The following is a 23652-nucleotide window of genomic DNA, read 5'->3' as shown; positions in this document are numbered from 1 at the left end:
TTTTAGGTTATCACACAAACACTGTTCAAAACCAACCTAATCCTTTTGGTTTTAAAATCTATGAATAAAAGAGGATAGTGGTATTAAAAAAAAAGAAGCAACTATGAGTTAGCTATTAAGAATTCAGGTCAGATACGCTGAAACACAAACACACACTGGCACCACACAGCCAGAATCAAGCAAGTACCAGAAATAATTACAAGAATTTTAAGTGGCCTTACTTAACCAGTTTCCGACTGGTCCAGCTTTAGATTTTTAGTCAAACCACAAACAGTCTCTAGCCAATACCTGAAGGAGGACCACCAACATCCTCTGGTAGTACCCTGAAGTATCCCCCACCACATCATCTTCCAGGCTCGAGCCATACTCTGCAACAGAATAATGTCACTTATTTACAGCTTCTGTCAACTAGAAAAGGGTATCTTGCCACGTGAATCAAATGGAAGAGACATGGAAGAAGAAACATTTGATTAGCGTAATAGTTTATCCTTCTCTGAGTGCTCTATAGACTGAAGGGTAAATGCTTTGAGTGACAGGCTGGATGAAAACAGTCTCCCAAAAGCATTTGGTTCAAACCTAAATCATGACTTAGTCTTTTAAGAAATGCTCTCAACCAATGCAGTTATTCATCTGTAGATACCAGATGGTGCTGGAAAGCCTCTAAAATATAACTTCAAATTTTTGCTTTGCTTTCCTTTCAAATATTTTACATGATTCATCTCCTAAGGTCTAATAAACTCTAATATTCTGAGTTTTTTTCCTTTGGGGAATGGCCTTTTCCTAACAAGATATTTCTCCTCTACAACAGAGTTATTTCTTAGAGACAGCAGGGATATTTTTAAACATGTCTTTCCCCCCTCTATTTCCAGCTGTTCAACATAAAACCACAGCAAAGGGGAGAACCAGGATTTGCACAAGTCTAGAGGCACCTTTCACTGTCTCTCTACCAGCTACTATTAAAGGAACAGCTACTGAAGGTACTGAAGTGAAAGTCTGTCGCTAATGGTGTCTTCCGTGATCTCATGGACGATACCGCACCAGGCTCCTCTGTCCATGGAATTCTCCAGGCAAGAATACTGGAGTAGGTTGCCACTTCCTTCTCCGGGGATCTTCCCAACCCAGGGATCAGACCTGCATCTCCTGCATTGGCAGGCAGATGCTTTACCACTGAGCCCACTGAAGGTGTTACTCCAAGGCATTTAAATACTTCATTATTTGAAAGGAGACAAACTTTAAAAGCTTGAAACTTCTACTTCTAGAAGTACAAAAGACACAATGGAGTATTACTCAGCCATTAAAAAGAATACATTTGAATCAGTTCTAATGAGGTGGATGAAACTGGAGCCTATTATACAGAGTGAAGTAAGCCAGAAGGAAAAACATAAATACAGTATACTAACGCATATATATGGAAAAAAGGTAAAAGTGGTAAATGGCAATGAAACATGTAAAATATCATGTAGGAAACGAGTTGCCAGTCCAGGTTCGATGCATGATGCTGGATGTGGGGTGCAACACATGTATACCTGTGGCGGATTCATTTTGATATTTGGCAAAACTAATACAATTATGTAAAGTTTAAAGATATATATCTATTTCAATCAGTTGCTCAAATACAAAAACTTTGAAGGAATTTTTTAGTCCTTCCTTTACTACCTCCCGCCAACCTAGGCTGAGCCACAACTGGCCAGCTTACCTCCCCTAATACGGCTACCTAATCAGTCTCTTAAGTCTCCCCCCTCCCTCAATTGTCCCTTTTGTCACCCCACCATCCACTCAGGAGCTTACAGCGCCTTTGAAGCAAGCTCAAGCTTCTACTCTAGCCGTACGAGAACACCTGTAACAGAGGCTGACTGCAGCTGTTCCGTTTAGCCTATCTCCGCAGTGGACGTACACATCCCCCCACCAGTCAGGTTCTCTCTGTCCCTCAACCCTGTCTCCACAGCACAGCACAGCACTCAGAGGGTGCACGGGACCGAAAATGCCCACTTCACCCACGCAAAGCCTATCCTGCCTGCAAACCCTGGCTCAGTGTCCGACTGCACTGTGAAACCTCCCTTAACACCCAAAGCCACAATGACTTCTCTTCTCTGAGTGAATTCTTGCATTAAACACGTTTTGAACTTTACTAGCCTGTAACTCTTGAAGTTTTTCTAACCCCTAAACAGACTGCAAACTTCTTGAGGACAGGAGCATCTTTTGCATCCTTCATGACAGCCAGTACACTGCTGGACACAGAGCTAGTGCATACGAACACAGGGAATGGACAGACCACACACAGTTACTATGCTCTTAGGGCACCGCATCTGCCATCCAGCAGTACAAAGGCTCACTCACCAGTGTCAACATCCCGCAAAGAGATATCTGAATATTATACCAGGTAAGAATCAACAGTGATCAGCTGCAGCTGAGATACATATAGCCCCTTTGCTTTAGTGGCTTGGACCTATCCAACGATAAAAACAGGAACAGGAAAGAAAGACCCAGCACTTCAAAAGGTCATTATTTAGTTGCCACAGATTTCACAGTTCTAATTAGCTGGGTTCCAGTGTCATTTCTAAGATGAACAAACTAATGGTGAGACAGCGACCTGTTTTCCAAGCCGCAGGCACTAGGCTTGGAGGCCTACTGACTGAGCTGACAGCCTGGATGATCTGATCCTCCTCAGCCAGGCAGAGGGCAGAGTCCTCTACGGAAAATCTGATGAGAAAAGAACTCTCTACTTCTACCTTTCATTACATTCTTTTGGTTCCATTAACAGGATATGCTTCAGATCAAATCAAAGATTTTTTTTTTTCAACACACACCCAAAAATGTATTAAAAAAAAAAAATACACCAAAAAGAAAAGTCAAAATGCAGAGTAGTCAAGTACTGTGCTTAGCTAAAACAACGTTCATGTACTCAGACATTATCACCTCTGATTTGGGCGAGGTTTCCTTTTCAGTAACTTTTAACTTCTACTACTACTACTAAGTCGCTTCAGTCGTGTCCAACTCTGTGTGACCCCATAGACACCAGCCCACCAGGCCCCCCCGTCCCTGGGATTCTCCAGGCAAGAACACTGGAGTGGGTTGCCATTTCCTTCTCCAATGCATGCAAGTGAAAAGTGAAAGTGAAGTCGCTCAGTCGTGTCTGACTCTTAGCGACCGCGTGGACTGCAGCCTACCAGGCTCCTCCACCCATGGGATTTTCCAGGCAAGAGTACTAGAGTGGGGTGCCTTGCCTTCTCCGTAACTTCTACTAACATAAAGCAGTATTTTTAAGGAAGAAGGACCACTTACAGCTTAAATTTAGTGTAAAAGAGACAACCTGTATATTCCTACACTGACTGTAAATCCTGTGTGAAAATAAGCTCCATCCTCATCAGAAGGTTCTTACAAATACTAGAATAGTTACAGGTACAGAAAAAAGGCAGTCTTTTCCTCCTGAAAAAGAAACTACTCTGAACTGTTGCTTATCTGTTTACTCATTCACTCACTCATCCATTTGTGCATGGTCTACCTCCCGGAATGCTAAAGAACTGCATTCACTTTAGAGAAATGGAACAGTGACAGTAGAAATGAAGGGAAATATAATTCGAAACATTTACCTTCTTCATACACTTGTTTTATGGCTCTCAGTTCTTCAGGTGTCCTTGACGCAATAATTTCTGTCAGGACTTTTTCATCTGTCCCAGCTCCCTGTTTGGAGATTTATTTTTTTATAGAAAAAAAAAATGCTAATAAGATTAAAAAGAAAAGGATTTTCTCAGAATAGCTGTTATTAAAATTTCAAATATACAGAAATATTATCCAATATAACATTCACTTCTTGTATATGAGTTCTATTAGTTATAGAAATACAAAATTTCATATTTTCTTTCTAAAGACAATTTTATCATTTTTTGTCTAATAAAAAATGTTTACTGTATGTTATGTGTATACCTAATATACAACAGATCACATAAATTTGTAATTTTATCAGTTTAATTCTAAATAGTTTAAAAATGAAACATTTTAATGAAACAGGAAATAATAAAAATAGTAAAATAGTAAAATGAAAAATTTACATAAATTTACACAGACGAACACTGATACTTATATCATATGTACCTCAAAACATAAGCAACTCTGCCCTCAAATTAAGTGCTCTATGGATCACAGGGAAACTCTATAATGAAAGTATGTAGCACAGCTTAGTTATTAGGAATCAGTTATTGGGTCCCTATAAAGGAAGTGGCACTTGTTGTTTGTAGTTTTGAAAAGTAATTGTAGTTTGTTTTCCTTCCTGACAAAAGTCTTATCTACATTGCTAAACTAGAAGATACAAGCAATGACACAGCTGAACTTAATTTTAAAAGGTAACATACTGAAGACTTGATTTCTTTATATTTCTGTTTCTTTACCAAAAATGAAACACTGAAAAAAAACTACGTTTATATTCTGGCAAAATTTTAGCTACTACTAACATTTCAGAAGGCTGAAAAAAGATTTTCTTTATTCCAGAGAATCACTGTAAGAAAATGAAGCAGCATAGAAATGTTCTAACTTGACAAGCCCTCTCTTCCCTCCACCTGAGCTACATGATGATCTAGTTGTTAATTTCAGTTTGCTCATGCAAAACCTAGACACTAAGGGCTGAGTTACTTCCAGTCCCATAAACCTAAACAAATTATTCAATGTAGTCATATTTTATACAACATTCCAAACACCAGGCAAGGGAATATACATTTAAGTTACTTGCTACAATGAAATTATATCAAGCTTACCAGCTGCTTCACTTTAGTATTCAGAAGTACAGAAAAGTACAAAAGGGTACTAGAAAATCTTTCTTATCTCAAAGTTCCAAAGTTCTCTTCAAAACTTCATCTTAGCTAAAACTTTTATTGACAATATTGTTTCCTAATCAGGTAACTTTCCAAACTAAAGGACTGAATAACTAATCTGTAACATTTTCAAAACATATCTCAAAATTAGGAAACAAGCATGAAATAAAACATAAAAGTCTGTAAAATATATTAAAAATTAAAAAAAAAAAAACACTTATTGAGTTAACTATACAAAAGGGTTAAATAACACACTTATCATTGTTTTCCCTCCTTTTCTTATTGCCTCCTACAATTCTGTCCTTCAAGAAACCCTCAGTGAAATCAGTTTAATATAAAAAACACCATCAAGTAATTACCAACACAAAATAATATTATTCATGACAAGAATATTCCTTGCACTCATCTTTTTACCTTAAGAGCATGCTTCAGTTCATAGGCATCATAAAGCCGAGAGGGTTTCATCAGAGCCACGATTAATTTTTCAAATTTTCCAGTCAGTTCTGATTTCAGGTCATCCAGAAGGTCCTAGTAGACAGAAAATATAAAGTTGTGAACCAGGTAGAAACTTTAAGGAGATTCTTCTTAAACAGGAACGACAACCCTTTGTGCTAATGAATTCTTTATGTTGCTATCTCCAAGTAAGATGCATGAGCTAAACAATACCCTATAGCTTTGCCAGCTGTACTTTTGAAATCTGACCTACCACTTGGGCAAAGTAAAGACACTCATGTGTCAAGGTATTTGTTTTTAAGATGTTTTTCTTATTTTCAGAGATTTTAAAAACTGACTATTTTTAAAGTAAGCTAAAAATATTTTAAAAATACTGTTCTGAGAAGCATGTCTATTGCAAAAAAAAATACCCCCAAAAAAAATCATAAATGCATTTTTACAAGGAACAAAATTTGGCCTATCGAATCTAAACAAAACAATGTTTTCTCTTCTCTCCATATCAATAATAGTATAATACAAAACATACTGTGTTCTAATACAGAATACATTCTAAAACATAACAGATTATGTATTCCAGGACATAACAGATATGTTCATTACTATGCCCCTGACTACTGCAGGACAGTTGCTATTATGGGGAACTTGTCTGTGTAATTTCGAAGATAAAAGCAGTATTTTGCATCCATTTCAGTTTCAGTACACAGGCAACCAGAACTTGTGTTTAAAATACTTTCTTTTTTTTCCCCTTTTTATTTGTTTCTTGAAATAATGAAAAAAAATTGTCAGAATAACAAAAGTACATTCAGCTTTTCATGTCTGTACTAATTCACTTAGTAACAAATTTAGTTTTTACTTTGAGTTGTTAATCAAGTAAGAATATTTAAACCAATGAATTAAAAATCATTTATTAAAACATCACTCCAACGGAACCAGACTGTGACTGCGTCATAACAAAACACGCTGCAATACAGGTTTACACCTGGGAGATAATACAACAATCCTGAGTGTGAAACACAGAAGGGAAGAGGGCTGTTAGCACCATGAGATCTTTCAGTGACTTATGGTGTCAAACAAGGAAAATCAATCACATGAAGGTAAGCTGGGTGAGCATCTTAACCAACAGCTCATAACTAAGAAACTAGAAAAGAAAAAAAGGGGGAACAGGATGTCAGGATCATAAAATAAATGATATTTACAAAAGAGTATCAGTAGATTTTCAAACCAGTCTTAAAAGATAAACTGCTCTCACAGTTCTACCTTGGGAGGAAGTATGGTCTTACCCTGCCAAACAGAGTTTTAAAAGCCACAGCAATCTCCTGGCGCTGAGCATTACTGCGGGATGTCAACAGAGTCAGGATGCTCTCCTCATCCGTGCCTGCAATTACGTTCAAACCATTACACCTTGGCTCCTATGCCCCCTCTCTCAAAAACCTTTGTAACCAGATCCCCAGTCACTTCAATTCCTTGCCTCATAAAAAATATTTTATTAAACCATTTATTAAAATGCAAAATTTACAATATGAAAATGTTACTATTTCCAACAATGCATACTACCCCTAAACATGATAAAGTAGATGCAAAAATCCTCCTCACTTTTTAAAAACTAGTGCACCTATTTTTTCTTGAAACGAAAGTTATTCAAATAACACTTCTTCACAAGGCACAACGTGTTGGGAGTTACAGGATATTGAGAAAGGAGAAAAGATACAGACCCTGGTTTCAAGATACAAACAATGTAGGGAAAAAAAATACAAATAATCACAAGCTAAGGTAGAATGTCGGAGAAGGCAATGGCATCCCACTCCAGTATTCTTGCCTGGAAAATCCCATGGATGGAGGAGCCTGGTGGGCTGCAGTCCATGGGGTCGCTAAGAGTCGGACACGACTGAGCGACTTCACTTTCACTTTTCACTTGCATGCATTGGAGAAGGAAATGGCAACCCACTCCAGTGTTCTTGCCTGGAGAATCCCAGGGACTGGGGAGCCTGGTGGGCTGCTGTCTATGGGGTCTCGAAGAGTCGGACACGACTGAAGCGACTTAGCAGCAGCAAGGTAGAATGTGACAAGGACCTTAGGAGAGGTCCAGGTGTTACACGGGGGTTCAGAGGAGGTTCTCTAAGCTGACAAGTAGTGGAAGACAGTTTTGGGGAAAGCTTCTTGGAAAAGGTAAATTCCACCCAAAAGAGCCTTAAAGGATGAAAAGATTTTGACAGGCAGTGATATAAAGAAGGGAAACTGGCTTTTAGAATTCAGGGAAAGCTCAGCAGTAGGAAGATGCAGATCTTTCCTCATCACCAGAGAGCAGCTGGATCAGGGGACACACCAGGCGGTGATGTGAGCTGGCGAGCTGGCGGAGAAAGTGGGCTGGAACTCCAGGGAAGGCCGTGCAAGGCTGGAAGGCCTGCACCTGACCCTGCTACAGCAGGAGACCTCACGAGACGTTCAGAACGCAGAGTGCTGGGGTCAGAGCATCAGGACTGAGAAAGATGGAGCCCTTCACATGGAATTAGTGTAGGAGGAGCCTGAGGACGAGGGAAGCAGTTATCTGTGGGAATTCCCATGGTTCGAGGTTTCCAAAAGGGCAAAAAAAGAAAAAGAAAACACACACACACACACACACACAGCAAAAGAGAAGACAGTGGGATGTAAGACACTTACAGAACCAGATATCTGATCGGACACTGAGAGCAAAAGGGCTACACATCTCATCACCCTCAGATATGTCTGCTTGTTTACTCAATCAGCTACTGTGCAGGTAAAGTTGAAAAGCTAAAAAAATAAAGAGGCTGGATTTAACTCCTGTCCAGTTCTACAGGCTGAATACTAGGGATGGTTAGTCATTATTTTTGTTCTTAATTACCTATTCCTTCTATGTACATTCAGCTCAAAATATTCTAAAATTAGTCTTACTGTAAAACAAGATTTTTTGTTCAGAAAAACAAGTGTCACATTTTTTTTAGAACAAAAAGAAGGCTGAATTTACCCAGGCCTTTCATGGCCTTCCGAAGAGTTTCTGCATCGGCCCGCTCATCGAATCCAGGGAAGTCAGCTACGGTGCCTCTGAGAACCTGGTGAGGGAACATTTTTTATTATTAACGGCATGACTAAGACCACAAACAGCATAAATTTCCTCTGTATCATGTTCAGACTTTACATTAATTTGGTAAGATACATAGCTTCATTTGAAATGGGAAATACACCATTACAACGTGGATCAGCAGTGCACTGATTCAGCACATGGGTTCTCCAGGCCCACCTGAGCTCCCAGGAGTGGGAAGGCTGGTGTCCCGCCTGCAGGCACCGCCCCAGTGAGCAAGCCCCACCAGCACCTCCTGGTTCACGGAGGGCGCTTCCCTACAGGCTTCTTTCCCATTCAGTCTCTCATCACTTTGATTTGCATGCATGCTCAGCTTACCCTAAGCACTCAACTCTAAGTGATGCTCTTAATACATCTAGTCCTATCTCTTAGGGATTTGAAGATTCGGCAAAACCTGAAGAGATACTCGGTTGCTCATGTGCCTGAAGAATACAAATTTCTGAATTTAGAGTTTTATAAAGATATATTAGAATTATTAGAATATTCTATTTATAAGGTTTCCTATTTTATCATATATAGTACTTTTAATCATCCAAGTATTTTAATATTTTTAAAAATGTTTATAATATCATTAGATCTTTAGAATCCAAAGGCTTTACTAATTCTGAGCCATAAATTTTTATCTTGTGATAAAAGGAGGCTCCCAGGATTTATTTTTACCAATAAATGTCCCTGAAGTACCTCACAACTCCTGGCAAGGTTCCATCTAAAACTGAGAAATAAACAGTTATAAGGAATGGAGGTTGAGAATACTTGTCTGGTTCATAATCACTTGTGTTTTATTATGAAGGAATGGAAGCGCAATCTCCTACAAGGAAAAAAATTTCTCTTCTACCTTAACATCCAATTGCTGCATTTGCCAACAATATCATAACACCAACCAACCAAACAACCAAAAAAAAAGGTGACAGAAAAAAGAGCACTATCCTTGGGGAAGAACTTCCAGGGGACACAGCACCAGAGGTCAGCTCAGTGACCTCTCATCAGTGCACTGAATTACACCTCCTGAAGTAGCACTTGAGATTCAGGAGACAGATTCTCTCCTTGACCAAACTTTAGACAGAAACCTCAAAGCCTTCTTTTTGACAAGTGCTGGCATCAGCCTGCCAAGCCCAGCTGCACAAGAATCTTGCTGAGTCAGTTTACAGAGAATCCCCCTGATCCTTAGTAACTGTTCAAGTTCCTCCTCTTCCACCTTTGATGTATGAATCTGTGGGCTGCCTTTAGCAAGTATCCTATTAGGCCAGTTCAAAAAGAATCCCTCTGCCCTTGATGTCTCCTCTTAGTAACTTCCCACCCAGTAGCACCCTCAGTCTGCTCATTGGTTATACATCCCCAGCCGCCTTTGCTATATGTGCACTTGAACTGAATCTCTCTCTTCTACTGAAACAGTCATGACCCTTACTGCCATAGTCTTGAAAGTATTCCTTGCATTTTAACAACTGTGAGAATAATTTTTTAACAGTAGTTTTCTCTCATTCAAAGAAAGAAGAAAGATTCTTCTTTCCTCTAAACAGAGTTAGCCTTGAGAGAACGTACAGGAAGACCTTAGTGCTATAAAGATGTGGCCAAAAGTATATAATCCCAGGGAAGAGATGTTTCCCAGTTTGATCTCCCAACCCAGACTATTGACTGGTAGCAACTTTCATCCCCACCCCTACCCTCTCCTCACACGTGGAAAACAATCATGTGTGGACCTAGCCTGACCACATAGTGACGAGAAAACTCCCCTGCCCACCCTGGAGGAGAAGCTGATGACGGAAATATGATGTCTACTCAAGGAAGACAAAGAAGTCTTCTCCGTCTCCCCACTTTTCCTTTGATTATAAAACTGCAGCCCAGTAAATTCTTGGCATGGCATCTCTCCCCCATCCACTTGTAAGCCTCACAAGCGTCCTATTCTCATAAATCACTTATCTATCACTTTACCTCTCACTGAACTCTCTTCTGCACTGAGACATAAAGGACTATGGTACCCGAGCTCGTCAGACCCCATAAATGACACACGATGCTTTCTTTCCTAGATACCTTGCCCGATGTATCTCTTCATCTGGCTGTTCCTGAGTTGTATCCTTTTATAATAAACCAGTGATCTAGTAAGTAAAATGTTTCTCTGAGTTCTATAACCCAATGATGCGGTCACTGGAAACTCCAATCTATAGGTAGTCAGTTGGAAGCACAGGTGACAGTCTGGACTTGGAACTAACATCTGAAATGGCTGGATATAGGAAGTTTCAAATGGTTCAATGTAATTAAAAAAAAAAAAATTAGGCATTAGGTTGGGAGAAAAACTGGTAAAATTTGAAGAAACGGCCCTTCAAAATTAGTATGGGTTAGGAAAGTTATTTCTCTCAAGTCCAACTGCAATTTCTGTTTAGTAAGACCACTTCAAATCGGTGAGAAAGATACCATCAATATCATCACAAAAACGAATAAATACCATGGATTTTCTCAATGTGAGAACTTGAATGACTTAGTTCACCTGTCTGCTTATTTATTCATTCAAAACCATTTTATGAATGGCTTCCTCATGCCAAGTACTGTACTTATCACTAGGGAAAAGTCAAGATCCCCTAAGAGAAAATGATAGACACGTAAATAATCAAGTGCAATAGAGTATATTCACACAGAAGTTCCATCAGGGTGATGTGAGCACATAAAGGAGGGACTAAGATGGGAAAAGTGGGAAGAAAAGAAATTAGAAAACCTTCCCCATAGCAAGGGACAGCTAAGGAGTTTGGGATAGACGTGTGCACGTTGCTATATTTAAAACGGATCAACCTACTATATAGCACAGCAAACTCTGCTCAATTTTATGTGGCAGCCTGGATGGGAGGGGAACTGGGGAGAGAATGGATACATGTATATGTATGGCTGAGCCCCTTCACTGTTCACCTGAAATTATCACAACATTCTTAATTGGCTATATCCCAATATAAAATAAAAAGTTTGAAACATGTCAAAAATAAAAGAAAGAAAGAAAAACTTCCGCCCAGTGTCTGAAGAGATGCCTGTGACTTTGCCAGGCAGGCTCAGGAAAGCAGAGAAGGGCAGGCAGGTATTTCAAGGGGCATACCGATGTGAGAGAGGAACCAACGTGGCACTTTGAACAAGGGGTTAAGCATTTCAACAGACTGGAGCAAGCAGGAAGACTGGAGAGAAACATAAAGAAGGGAAATTTCGTCACCACGGGGGAAAGGAAGGCTGGAAGCCACTGAGCCAGACTTCCCTGGGGAGGGAAGCCCCTGGAGGGCATTTCAGCAACCACGGAAGAACAAAGTTGACTCCGCAGGGCAGCAGCCGGGAGAACAGGACAGAACTGTGCAAGAGTGGAGACAGAAGGACTGGCTTAAAAATGACTAAACAGAAGAAGCTTAAACAGACCTGATTGAAGTCAGGAGCAGGGGAGATGGAAAGGAAACGGCAGCTGGGCCAGGAAAAAGGAGAAGGAAACCATTTGGGATGACTTGCTTTTTGAAAAGGGACAAGGATGGCTGGTTCTGCCTTTCTCCACAAACTGAACCAACAGCAGGCTTGTCAGTTGCTGGGGCACATCAGCAGTAACTGGAGCTGTGTGTGGCGCCTGTCACCAAAGACAATACTAATGGAATGGAAAGAAGAGCCAGAGGACAGGGGAAAGTCATCGACAATCAGAAGAGCAGATAGTATCAGCGAGAGCAGCAATGAGCTCAGAGCTTCACGGGGTCCTCTCAGTGAAACCCCATTTCACATATGAAGAAACACGCTGGCTTAGAAGGATTTGGCAGGTCACTCAAGTGACCGGCAAGCAAACAAGCAGCAGAGCTGGGATGGAACACAGGCCATGGGACTGTGGGCTCTTGACTAGGATGCTACTCAGCCTCCCAAAGGCAAAAAGATAAAATCCAAAGGTGATGGAAGAGAAGCCAAAGCAAGGAAAGGAAGAAAAGGCAGTGTGCAAACAGGGCGTGAGCCACGTGAGAGAGAAGGTCAGAAAGGGTCCACTGGGTCTGGCAACCAGGAGGTCTCTGGTGGTGGTGAAAGTCTGGCTGAAGGACACCGACGACTGAATTGAGAGGCAGAGCATCTCTGTGAACTCCCATCCTACAAACAGGTGGGGTTTTTTTTAATATATATGTATTTTTAAAAAACACTTTAAAAAGTACTTTATCCAGTTTACAGGCTCTGAAGAAGCTGCCAGTAGAAAGAGAAGTTAAAAATACAGAAGAGATTAAGAACAGGAGACAGGAGGGGTTTGCCTTAAAAAAGACAGACATTTGACCCATGATCCTGAAGAAAATGAGGTGAAGAATAGAAAAAAGAGACAGGGGTGTTTCCTCACGTCTTAGCTACTGTGAAGGAGAAATAACTGCTGGTGGTATTTCTGAGAGTTTTCTAGAAACTGGGAAACACTCTTGCTACATTCCACTTGATCAGTCATCGTGAAAGCCACGCAGCAGTAGTAAGGGGCCAGCTGTGAATCACAGGACATGAGTCACACAGACAGAACCTTGCTTGGACAGTCGTGACCAGCTCCATCCCCACCCTCGCCCACACCAAACCGTCTATGTTGGGCCAACGGGACTCTGAGTGACTCATAGAGGGCTTACCCTGCTTCCTAGCATTGCTGCTAGCCTCAAGTTCCAGACGCACACCTTCCCCAGATGAATTCCAAGGGCAAGCAGCCACTGTTCCCTGTACCTGTCCTCAGTTCACCTCATTTACCCTGATTCTCTGCCACCAGTGCCATAACCAAGGGAATTATCATATATGCTTAGACAATAGGTGGCCAAAACATGTAATTCACTCTGCTAACTCTAAACTTCAAAATTACCCATTCTTCTAGGTCTATAATTTTGTGGGCTTTGTTTTTTGTTTGCTCTAAATGAAAAAGTTCTTTACCTTCAAAGTGTAGGTATGCAAAATAAAATGAATAAAATTAAACCAAAACACAAGTGGAGGGTTGCTTTTCTAGAATTTAAGACACAAGAAAATAATACAGAAATACCCCTTCAAATTTAAAGATGAGAAAACATTCAGCTGGGTCTGGAACACTTTAAACTGAAGGCACAGAGGAGAACTAAACTCTCTTCAAGTCTGTCATCTAGTTCTATGAAATCAATACCTAAACACCTACCAACCATTCCACATAGTATTAATTGAGCCAGAAATCATTAAGCAAAGCCCTGTAGCTGAGCAGCTGTACAGTGGGTTTTAAGTATGGTTCTTCTGAGGCTCAGGTTTTGCAAAAAGCCTTCTGGAGGCCACCAAGAAAGGGCAAGGGTGGAAGGCCAAGGGCAGAGTCCTGCCTTTCCTCTCGAGTCAGAGCAGCTTAGGTCTCATCTAACGGACAAAGTACAGAGTAGGCCCATTAATATTTCCTGTGATAATGGGACTCAGAGATCAGCACAGGGAAAAAAAAACTGAAAATTACTGTACTGAGAAAGAAATGAGATAAGCAAGAAAAGAGGGAAAAGCCACGGCAGCATGATCATGATTTGAGACACAAAGTAAATTAATATCAGAAAAAAGCAGAATCTCCAAGAGTAGTGAGAGGTACAGGACAAACACCTATCACGAGGGCTCAGAAACAAGATATCAAGCCCTTATCTTCGCCATTATGCAATGCCATCAAAACAGGTAAAAACTACAATTCAAAGTCTCCAATTCAAACTATCGCTACTATTAAGTTTCATGTAGCTTCCTTTCCCTTTCATGCTCCTTTTTGTTTCCTTCCATTTTGTCTAGTTTTTCAACTACCTTTGACCTTTGAATGTTGCTGCTGCTGCTGCTGCTGCTAAGTGTTGCTTCAGTCATGTCCGACTCTGTGCGACCCCACAGACGGCAGCCCACCAGGCTCCTCCGTCCCTGGGATTCTCCAGGCAAGAACACTGGAGTGGGTTGCCATTTCCTTCTCCAATGCATGAAAGGGAAAAGGGAAAGTGACACGACTCTTAGTGACCCCATGGACTGCAGCCTACTAGACTCCTCCATCCATGGGATTTTCCAGGCAAGAATACTGGAGTGGGGTGCCAGTGCCTTCTCCGCTTTGAATGTTAGGTGTAAGTAAAAACAGCATCTCTATAAAGTAGTTTACACTCAGCAGTAAAGAATCCGCCTGAAATGGAGGAGGTGCAGGTTTGATACCTGGGTTGGGAAGACACCTGAGGCGGGCATGACAACCCACCCCAGTATTCTTGCCTGGAGAATCCCATGGACAGAAGAGCTGGCAGGCTACAGTCCATGGGACTGCCAAGAGTCAGGCACAACTGAAGCAACTGGGCCCACATGCACACACAGGAGAAGAAAAGGTTTAGTAACTTAATAAAGATTTTGTCAATATAAGTCAGACTTCTGTTGTATTTCTTTAATGCACCTATGGCTACCGCCTTGCTAATTATAAGAATGCCTTCCCTTGGCAAATACTAATAAAATGGAAAGTTTAACTGTCTATGAATAATGGTGATATGTTTGAATCAGTTAAGTGAGCAAATTCATTAACCTCTGATGAAGGGGCTATTATATCTAGTTGTTCAATGGGCCATTTTGCACACAGCACATGAATACCTATTTTACTAACCAATTCATTCTCACCAAAGCTTCGGAAAATAATCAAGTTTATAGATTTCTCATATTAGAGAAGAGTGTACATGGATTCACAACTTCCTTTTGCATTGAAACAAGAGACAGAAAACAGAGGTAGAAAATAAGCTTCAAATCTTTAGTTGCAAGAAGAGATAAATAATACATAAACAAAGGGATGACCTATAGAGATGGAAGATTATAGTCCACGGAATTCTCCAGGCCAGAATACTGAGTGGGTAGTTTTTCTCTTCTCCGGGGGATCTTCTCAACCCAGGGACGGAACCCAGGTCTCCCACATTGCAGGAGGGATTCTCTATCAGCTGAGCCACAAGGGATGCCCAAAAATACTAGAGTGGGTAGCCTATCCGTTCTCCAGCGGATCTTCCGGACTCAGGAATCAAACCAGGGTCTCCTGCACCGCAGGTGGATTCTTTAACAGATAAACTATCAGGGAAGCCCTTATACATAAACAAACGGATGACCTATAGAGATGAAAGAGGGTAAAATCATATACACCCGCTACACAACCTAAATATTTTATGAAGAACTCAAGGTAAACAAATCTACGAACTGTTTTTCTCTCACCTCAAACCTGCATTCCTTTCTCAAAAGAAAAACACAATCTACCACTTCATCAAGCAAGCCACTCATCTTGAAGGGTGGTGGCCCTTCACTAACCCCCATTCATTCATGCATCTGATTTGCCCACTCTCTCCTACAGTCCCCTCCTACCCAAAGTCCCAGCTACTGCCTAGGTTAAAATCTTAAAATTTCACAGTGGTTACAGCAACAGATCCCCAAGTAGCCATCCAGCTTCCCCTCCCCTCCTCAACTCCCACACCACCATCCGGGCATGACCCTGGGGGCCATCTTCGTTAATTCAAACCTGACCGTGGCACAGCCTAGCCTCTGACTCTACGATAGCCCCCCACTCCCTACAGAATGGTCCATGTTAACTCTGGCTCCTGGACAGCCTCTCCAGCACCCTTTCCCAAGGCAGGCTCCATCACCCCACCTGCCAGCCCCTTCAATCCAGCAGAACCAGACTGCCTGCAGCGCTGGGCCCTGCCTCCCAAACTCCTCTAAAGCCCTGAGCATGTGCTTTTGCTCTTATTGCCTCAAGGTATCATGCCTTTCCTCTTTTGTCCCCTATGACTAACACCAGCTAAGGAACCTCCGTTTCCTCTTCTGTGAAACGGAAACAGTAATACTTATTTCCAAAACTGTACAGTGAGCACCAAACACAAAGGACAATGGCAGCTTTGTATCAATAAATCTCAGTTCCATTCTTTATATATCCCGCCTCTAAGAATACTGGCACAGAGGAGGAACTCAAAAGCTTCAAATGTTCACAAATATATGCATGAATGGCAAAGTAAAGACAACAGTTAGGAACTGGAGTCCAAAGAAAACAACACCGACTGGAATATGCACTCCTTTCAAATAATCAACTGCTTATAGATTTACATATTCTACAAACCAATAGACGTGTCCATAAAACACAAAGCAAAGGTGTTAGGAGCACTAATTTGTGTTTTAAAAAAATCAACGGATATATTTGTGAAGTTTTAGAATAGTACATAGGTTATATGAATAAATTTTATTTCAGAACTAGAACTCTAACTTGCCACCTGTGTCAAAGGGACACTAGTTCAACATAAGAGAATTAGGTTTACTGAACAACAAACAACAAATTGCTTTGCCAGCAAAGGTCGGTATAGTCAAGCTATGGTTTTTCCAGTGGTCATGTATGGATGTGAGAGTTGGACCATAAAGAAGGCTGAGTGCTGAAGAAGTGCTGCTTTTGAACTGAGGTGCTACAGAAGACTCTTGAGAGTCCCTTGGACTGCAAGGAGATCAAACCAGTCAATCCTAAAGGAGATCAACTCTGAATATTCATTGGAAGGACTGATACAGAAGCTGAAGCTCCAATACTTGAGCCACCTGATGCAAAGAGCTGACTCACTGGAAAAGACCTTGATGCTGGGAAAGACTGAGGGCAGGAGGAGAAGGGGTGACAGAGAATGAGATGGTTGGATGGCATCACCAACTCAACGGACATGAGTTTCACCAAACTCCAGTAAATAGTGAAGGACAGGGAGGCCTGGCATGCTGCAGTCCATAGAGTCACAAAGAGCCGGACATAACTTAGCAACTGAACAACAAAAATGACTTGCTTAGTGGCTTGCAAAGCTGTCAAACAGCTTGGGATTGAGTTCTTTCTCAGCATCCAAAATGAAGACCAGAGTCAAAGGAATTAGGAACTGAGAGAGACTAACCCAAAGCAGCAGAGGCTATGGGTAAACAGGTAAGCTAGCCTAAGAACCACCAAGGGAGTAACTACAGAGAGATTTGACCTTAAAGTGAATGGCATGAAAAAAGGCACTCAAAATCCAGCCAGCTCCTCTGGAATGAAGGTCATTTCAAATTTCTCCATTTCCATTGATAGTGCTTGCTCTGCGCAGGGCCTTTGTCAACTATCACTAAGCAAAGATGTCAAGCCAACCAAAACAATTTCTTATTCAAATCTTGGAGAGTTTAAACGTGAATCAGGCTGATAACTATGATGTTCATGAAGCTTCTAGCCAAAAAGTATACAGCCTCCTTTTGCTTCATGACATTCCTAATTCCCTGAAGATATTTACTCTTTGTAAACAACACTATAAATAAAACTAAGTTTAGACAGTCAAAAATCTAACTTTTAAAAGTTTCATTATCTTAAAAGATAGCTAAACGACATAAAAAGCTTAAGTTGAATTAAAATGTATTGTATGGATCATTTGTCTATGAAATAGAGCCAACTCTTGATTTTCCAAACCAAAGAACACAGAAGTACACAGTGTAATTTTAAATACTTAAATAAATTAGAATATCTATGAAGGAATTTGGTTCTAGCTAAATACCAAGATTTAAAAAAACTTGTGTAAGCAAGTAAAGCCAGAGAAGAGAAATAGGTCAGGACTCTATTTAAGAAATCCAACCCAAAATATGGCATATCAGATTAAAGAGATGACCCTAAAACATAATGAAAAATTCACTTTTATAATCAGAAGTTGATTGTTGAAAGGAAAAAAGGTGAGAAAACATTAAAAAATACTTACTATATACAGTAATTCAGGCAATTTTAACAGCTCTTTGGTCATTCCTTAGTAAATGTCTTCAACCAGCTTGTACCCAAAGTTAACACAGTAGAGTATGTGACTGATCCAATAATCATAATTTATTATTCATTTGGCACTTTATGTGAAAATAACACGAATGCTGTGGTTTCAAACCATATAAATATAAAACCATCCAAATGAAGAGTTTCAAACATAAAAAAGAAAAAGTAAATATTACCCAGGTATTGTTTACACACAGGCACATTTGTAATTTATATTCGTCTTGTATGTCATGAGAAGTTTACAGTTATCCAGTGTGCTCTCTTTGAGAAAAACTGGGAAGCCTCAGGACAGACCACTTCTCGCCTGTAACAGTTAAATGGCTGAATCTCAAATATTTCAATACTAACGGACAAGGATTAGGACCAGAAAGAGGTCAGAGCTCAAGTAGTAGCTGCCCCACAAATGCCTCTAACTCCACATGCATTTATCTAACATCACATCACTTTTTAAAATTTTTATTTATTTTTTAATTGAAGGATAATTGCTTTTTGTTGTTTTCTGTCAAACCTCAACATGAATCAGCCACAGGTATACATATGCTCTGTATCAGCCCACCCTCTAGGTTGATACAGAGCCATACAGCAATTCCCATTGGCTGCCTATTTTACACGTGGTAATGTAAGCTTCCATGACGCTCTCCACACATCTCACCCTCCCCTCCCCTGTCCCTGTGTCCACAGCTCTATTCTCTATGTCTGCGTCTCTACGGCTGCCCTGCAAATAAACTCATCAGACATCTTTCCAGATTCCATATATATATGTATTAGCATGCAATATTTATCTTTCTCTTTCTGATTTACTTCACTCTGTATAATAAGCTCTAGGTTCATCCACCTCATTAGAACTGACTCAAATGTGTTTCTTTTCATGGCCGAGTAGTATTCCACTATGTATACATCATGTCATTTTTTAAGTAGTTTCCAACATTTGCTACAGCTCTGTCTCCCTACACTGACATCATTAGGGTAAAATTTAACTAAAAGGGGGGCATTGATATGAATTATATTAATGTTATTAATATAAATATACACAAGAGTATAAAATATCCCTAGTATTTGTTTACATAAAAAAAGAAACTCCAGGGTATCTGTCAAAGACTCATCAATACTATCTGTCAAAGATCTATCAATACTGTTTTTCTTAATAAAACAGTCATGACATTCATTTATGTATGTGATAACTGATTCCTGGGTATCTGCTGTTATCTGCAGGGTGGTCTCAATATTAAGTAAAAAGAGAAAACCATTGGTATGGAAGATTTAGTTCATAACCGTGAAGCATTACTACTGTGGGAGGATGAATTTTCATTTTTCAGGAAATAAGAGACACTCACATTTAATAATACATTTTAAATTGCCAGAATGTGCACCTCCTCAACTCAGGCATGATTCCATTACTCTACAGATGGCCACAGAGTGGAGGCCTCTGGTTCCCAAATCACACATCAACAAATGGAACTACCATGGAAACTGTTTGAAACCTAACACTGAAGTACTTCAGCTTTCCTACAATTACGTCAGAGCCCAAAGGAAATTTTAGACAGTTAAAGTGCAATTCCCAGAGAAGGCAATGGCAACCCACTCCAGTGTTCTTGCCTGGAGAATCCCAGGGACGGGGGGGCCTGGTGGGCTGCTGTCTATGGGGTCGCACAGAGTCAGACACGACTGAAGCGACTTAGCAGCAGCAGCAGCAGCAAAGTGCAATTCCATAATGTGCACATTCTGCACACCATCAAACGTTAAGTACAAAGCCAACAAAACTCCCATCTTAAATATTCTAACAAACTATTTCACTTCCATGGTTTCCAACGATAATAACAAAGTTACTGTAAAATTCAACACTGTATTTCTTAACATTACTTGTAAGTTTTATGATAACTAAACACTGACTTGGCTAGAAAACAGTCCTGTTATATTATAATAGAGATCACATACAAAATTCTATAATACAAGTCACCAATCTCCCAGGTTTTGCATATACAAAGGCTTTTACATTATTTTTAATTAATGTAATTACAATAATATTCTTTGCAATTATTAATATCCACATTTGGAAAAATATGTTCATTTATGCTATTTTGGGTAAGGAGTCTACATAATTAAAGGAATTGATTGGAAAACTTCAGGACTCACTGGGTAATCTTACAAAAGAGATAAGAGAAACAGCCGAATGAGCTAAAATAAAGAGAATTATTCTCTGATGCTTGCGAAATCATCATTTACATCGATACCAGCATATCAAGATAGGAAAAATAATTCTCAGCGAAGTTAATCCCATATAAAAGTATCCTTTATATGGTTAAGAATCTAAACCAAAGTTTCCACTTGAAGTAATATGAGAATTGGTTTGCTGTAATTCTTAAGTGCAAAAGAGGAAGAATGGAAGTACTGTATAAATTTAATAAAATTACTAACTTCTTTTAATCCTCCCATTTTCTCTTGGAGAAGACTATGAAAACTTTCAATTTTGGTTAAGTCGATCTGATTTTTTTTTAAAGTGAACTATACATGAAAGAGGGCATTGTTTGAGCAGTTTAAACACTTCTTTAAATAAAAGTTTCTGGACTCTTAACAAGCCAGTTAGATCGATGAGCTCTGTGAAATTAGTTTCGGGGTGGAGCTGTCTTAAGTATCGATTTTTTTATTCACTGTATATTGAAGACTGTATGACACAGTCTTTAGACGACTTTCTCTTCCCTACACTTTTGATAAATGTATGCACAGCAAAGAAAGCAATATTATTAGGTAATCAAATTCTGAAACAGTCCCAAGGCAGATTCAATTCAGAACTCGTTGCACGAGTTCGTTACTTAGGAAAAGCAGCTCTTTGGTTTAATCTTTTGGCATGGAGCCGGGTGGAATCAGTTCCTTTGGGTGAGGCTAGGTTGAGCAATAGGAAAAAGCTCCACTACAACTCTACTAGAAAAAGCCAACGCCCACCCCTAGTATTGAAGTACAAAAAAGTTACAGAAAATAAAGTCAAAAGAAAAAAGAAATGCGTTCGCATCACATGGCCAGTGAGCTGCATTTGCTTTGGTTCTAACTTCAGCAACTCTCAGCTTTCTGAAAGGCTCCCTTTCACACATTTACTCACGAAAAAAAAGCGCACAAAAATCCGGCCACGTCACCGGCGGCTGCGCCCGCGGGCTGCAGCGCCGGGTGGGAGCAGGTTCCGGTGGACTTTTCCCAGTCAGGGGAGCAAAGGGGGAACGAAACGGGAATAGAAGATTTCCCGCAGGCAGATTCAGTTTACTCCTAAACTTTTCTGACTTTCCAACAAATTCTCGAACTCCTGAGCAGTTTACAAAGTTGGAAAATCCGAGCGCTGCGCGGGGACGCACGGCCCTTACCTGTGCCATGGCGCCTGCCCAGGTCAGGAGAAGGTGAGCGACACAGGACTGCAACAGAAGAAAAAGACCGCGGCTTCAGCGGGCCAGACACCTCCTCGAGGCGCCCAGACAGCCCCCCGGCGCCCCGTCCTCCCCGCAACCGGAGACCGCTGTCGGCCCAGCGGCCGCGCCCGTCCGGCGCCCCCGCTCCCTCTGCGGGCGCAGCGAGCGTTCACTCACCCAGACCCGAACTGCGGGGAGAGCGACGGGGCGCGCAGAGCCGGCGAGGGTGAGTGGAGGACGCCGCGGCAGCTGCTTGCTGGCGGCTCCAGGCAACGGAAACACAGCGGCTCGGTCGGGCCCCGCCCGGCCCAGCCCAGCCCAGCCCTGCCGGGCGCTCCCCGCACCGCCCCTGCGCGCCCCCGACCGCCTCGGGCCTCAGTGCGCCTGCGTGTGGCGCGGCTGCTCCCAGTCCTCACAGCCTGGGTGGAGACCGGCCGCCGCTGCTTTGAAACCGGGAGGGGGCTCGGCTCCGCAGGGCACCGGGGAAAGTCTGGCCTTCGTGCAGCGAGGAGGCCGTCGGGAACAGTGTAGGACTCCGAGTTTGGCGTGGGGGATGTTCCTCCGCTCCGTGGCCGCAGGAACGTGGGCCTCACCCAGTGCTCGGACGTCACCGTGCATGCGCATCTTTTTGGAAGACCAGACAGTCACTGCCGTCTAGAAGATTGCGTCTTTGACCACGGTCTAAAATTCCCAAGTTTATTTTTGTTTAAAAAAAAAAAAAAGTGTCACTGCTTGCTTGTTAGATAGCCATGTCTTTTATTTGGTGTCTTACTTGGGAAATTTCAAAACCTCCGCCTGGGGTCAGTTTCTATACTTAGAACCAGCCTGCTGCTGCTGCTGCTACGTCGCTTCAGCCGTGTCCGACTCTGTGCGACCCCACAGACGGCAGGCCACCAGGCTCCGTCATCCCTGGGATTCTCCAGGCAAGAACACTGGAGTGGGTTGCCATTTCCTTCTCCAGTGCAGGAAAGTGAAAGTGAAATCGCTCAGTCCTGTCCGACTCTTAGCGACCCCCATGGACTGCAGCCCACCAGGCTCCTCCGCCCATGGGATTTTCCAGGCAAGAGTACTGGAGTGGGGTGCCATTGCCTTCGAGAACCAGCCTAGAACCTTCAAATAACTTAAATTTGGGCTATTTCCTATTATTAATTAAACGTAAAATATATGAATATCTGTTGGGGGCGGTGGTGGACAGAGACAAAGACAGACACGAAAGGATACTGAAGTAGGCTGATGCAGAGAAGGCAGACAGAAAGACCGTGCCTTTCTCAGACTCGCAGGCCTCGGGGAGGGGAGACACTGGAGTGGGCTCCAGGAGGCAAGAGCACAGAGCTTGCAACTCTAGACACAGTAATGTGTTCTAGGATCAGAAGAGCAAAGTCCTGTGGCGATACAAGATAGATAAGAAGCTAGTCTGCTTTGGGGAATTAAGAGGTTTTTCTCATAAATTATTAATAAATGTAGAACTAGTGTGGTTCTTTGTATGGATAAAACTTCTCTCTCTCTCTCTCTCTCTCTCTCTCTCTCTCTCTCTCCTCTTTCAGCTTGCCTTTCCTCTTCCCTGGAAGCCTCTTCTCAGGCAGCCCAGCGTCTCTACAGTGGCCTCACGCTGCCTAATTTGAACCTCTCCCTGAGCACTGTAGACAGGTGCAGGAGTGTGAAGGCAGCCCTGCGTTCTGCATCTATATCTCCGCAGTAATGCTTTTCATTTTACTGAACTTCACCAAGAGGAGCTCCTTCAGCGAGGCCTGCAGCATTCTCTTCTCACACATTCACTTATTTAAAGTCCTTTTCTTTATGGTCTTTCTCACTTTCTACTGTGAGAATAATGGAATGCCACCAGACCTCAGTGATTCTGTTCTTAACAATGTTGTTGATTTTATAGAATGATGCCTATTGTAGGTTAACAATTTGCTCTGTGTCCTGCAGCTAAATAATGATAGAGTCAGTGAATTATTAAACAGTATTTTGATATATAATCAGTTGGTATTTCTTTCACTTTCGGCCACGTGTATCTATTCAACTCCTACTCTGGATCAGGCATAGTCCTAGGCACTGGGGGTAGGATGATGCAATAAATGAAACAAAGTGCCTGCCCTCACAGGTCATACATTCTGTGCAGGAGACAGACGATAAAATAATACTTATGTCCAGTATGAAGTTTTCTATAAGGAAAAT

At 41.5% G+C, this 23652-nt stretch overlaps 1 protein-coding gene across 2 annotated transcripts in view; it reads right to left on the bottom strand.

The window, feature by feature from the left end:
* Nucleotides 1–21742, bottom strand: part of ANXA5 (annexin A5) — a 33173-nt gene extending 11431 nt beyond the window's left edge. Inside the window, exons 1-8 of one of the 2 annotated variants that reach the window (XM_061419270.1) lie at nucleotides 21652–21742; nucleotides 21433–21480; nucleotides 8674–8777; nucleotides 8242–8326; nucleotides 6539–6633; nucleotides 5220–5333; nucleotides 3591–3681; nucleotides 289–368 (exon numbers count right to left, since the gene is read on the bottom strand). In XM_061419270.1, the coding sequence (XP_061275254.1) occupies nucleotides 289–368; nucleotides 3591–3681; nucleotides 5220–5333; nucleotides 6539–6633; nucleotides 8242–8254 (393 nt within the window). In that variant the 5' untranslated portion in view covers nucleotides 8255–8326; nucleotides 8674–8777; nucleotides 21433–21480; nucleotides 21652–21742. The remainder of the gene's footprint in view (nucleotides 1–288; nucleotides 369–3590; nucleotides 3682–5219; nucleotides 5334–6538; nucleotides 6634–8241; nucleotides 8327–8673; nucleotides 8778–21432; nucleotides 21481–21651) is intronic. The other variant, XM_061419269.1, reaches the window with a different exon arrangement.
* Nucleotides 21743–23652: the final 1910 nt, after the last annotated feature.

Source organism: Bos javanicus, chromosome 6, assembly GCF_032452875.1.
Source record: "Bos javanicus breed banteng chromosome 6, ARS-OSU_banteng_1.0, whole genome shotgun sequence".
Lineage (NCBI taxonomy): Eukaryota > Metazoa > Chordata > Mammalia > Artiodactyla > Bovidae > Bos > Bos javanicus.
The sequence above is the reverse complement of the archived record's forward strand: the minus strand, read 5'-3'. Positions and strand labels throughout refer to the sequence as shown.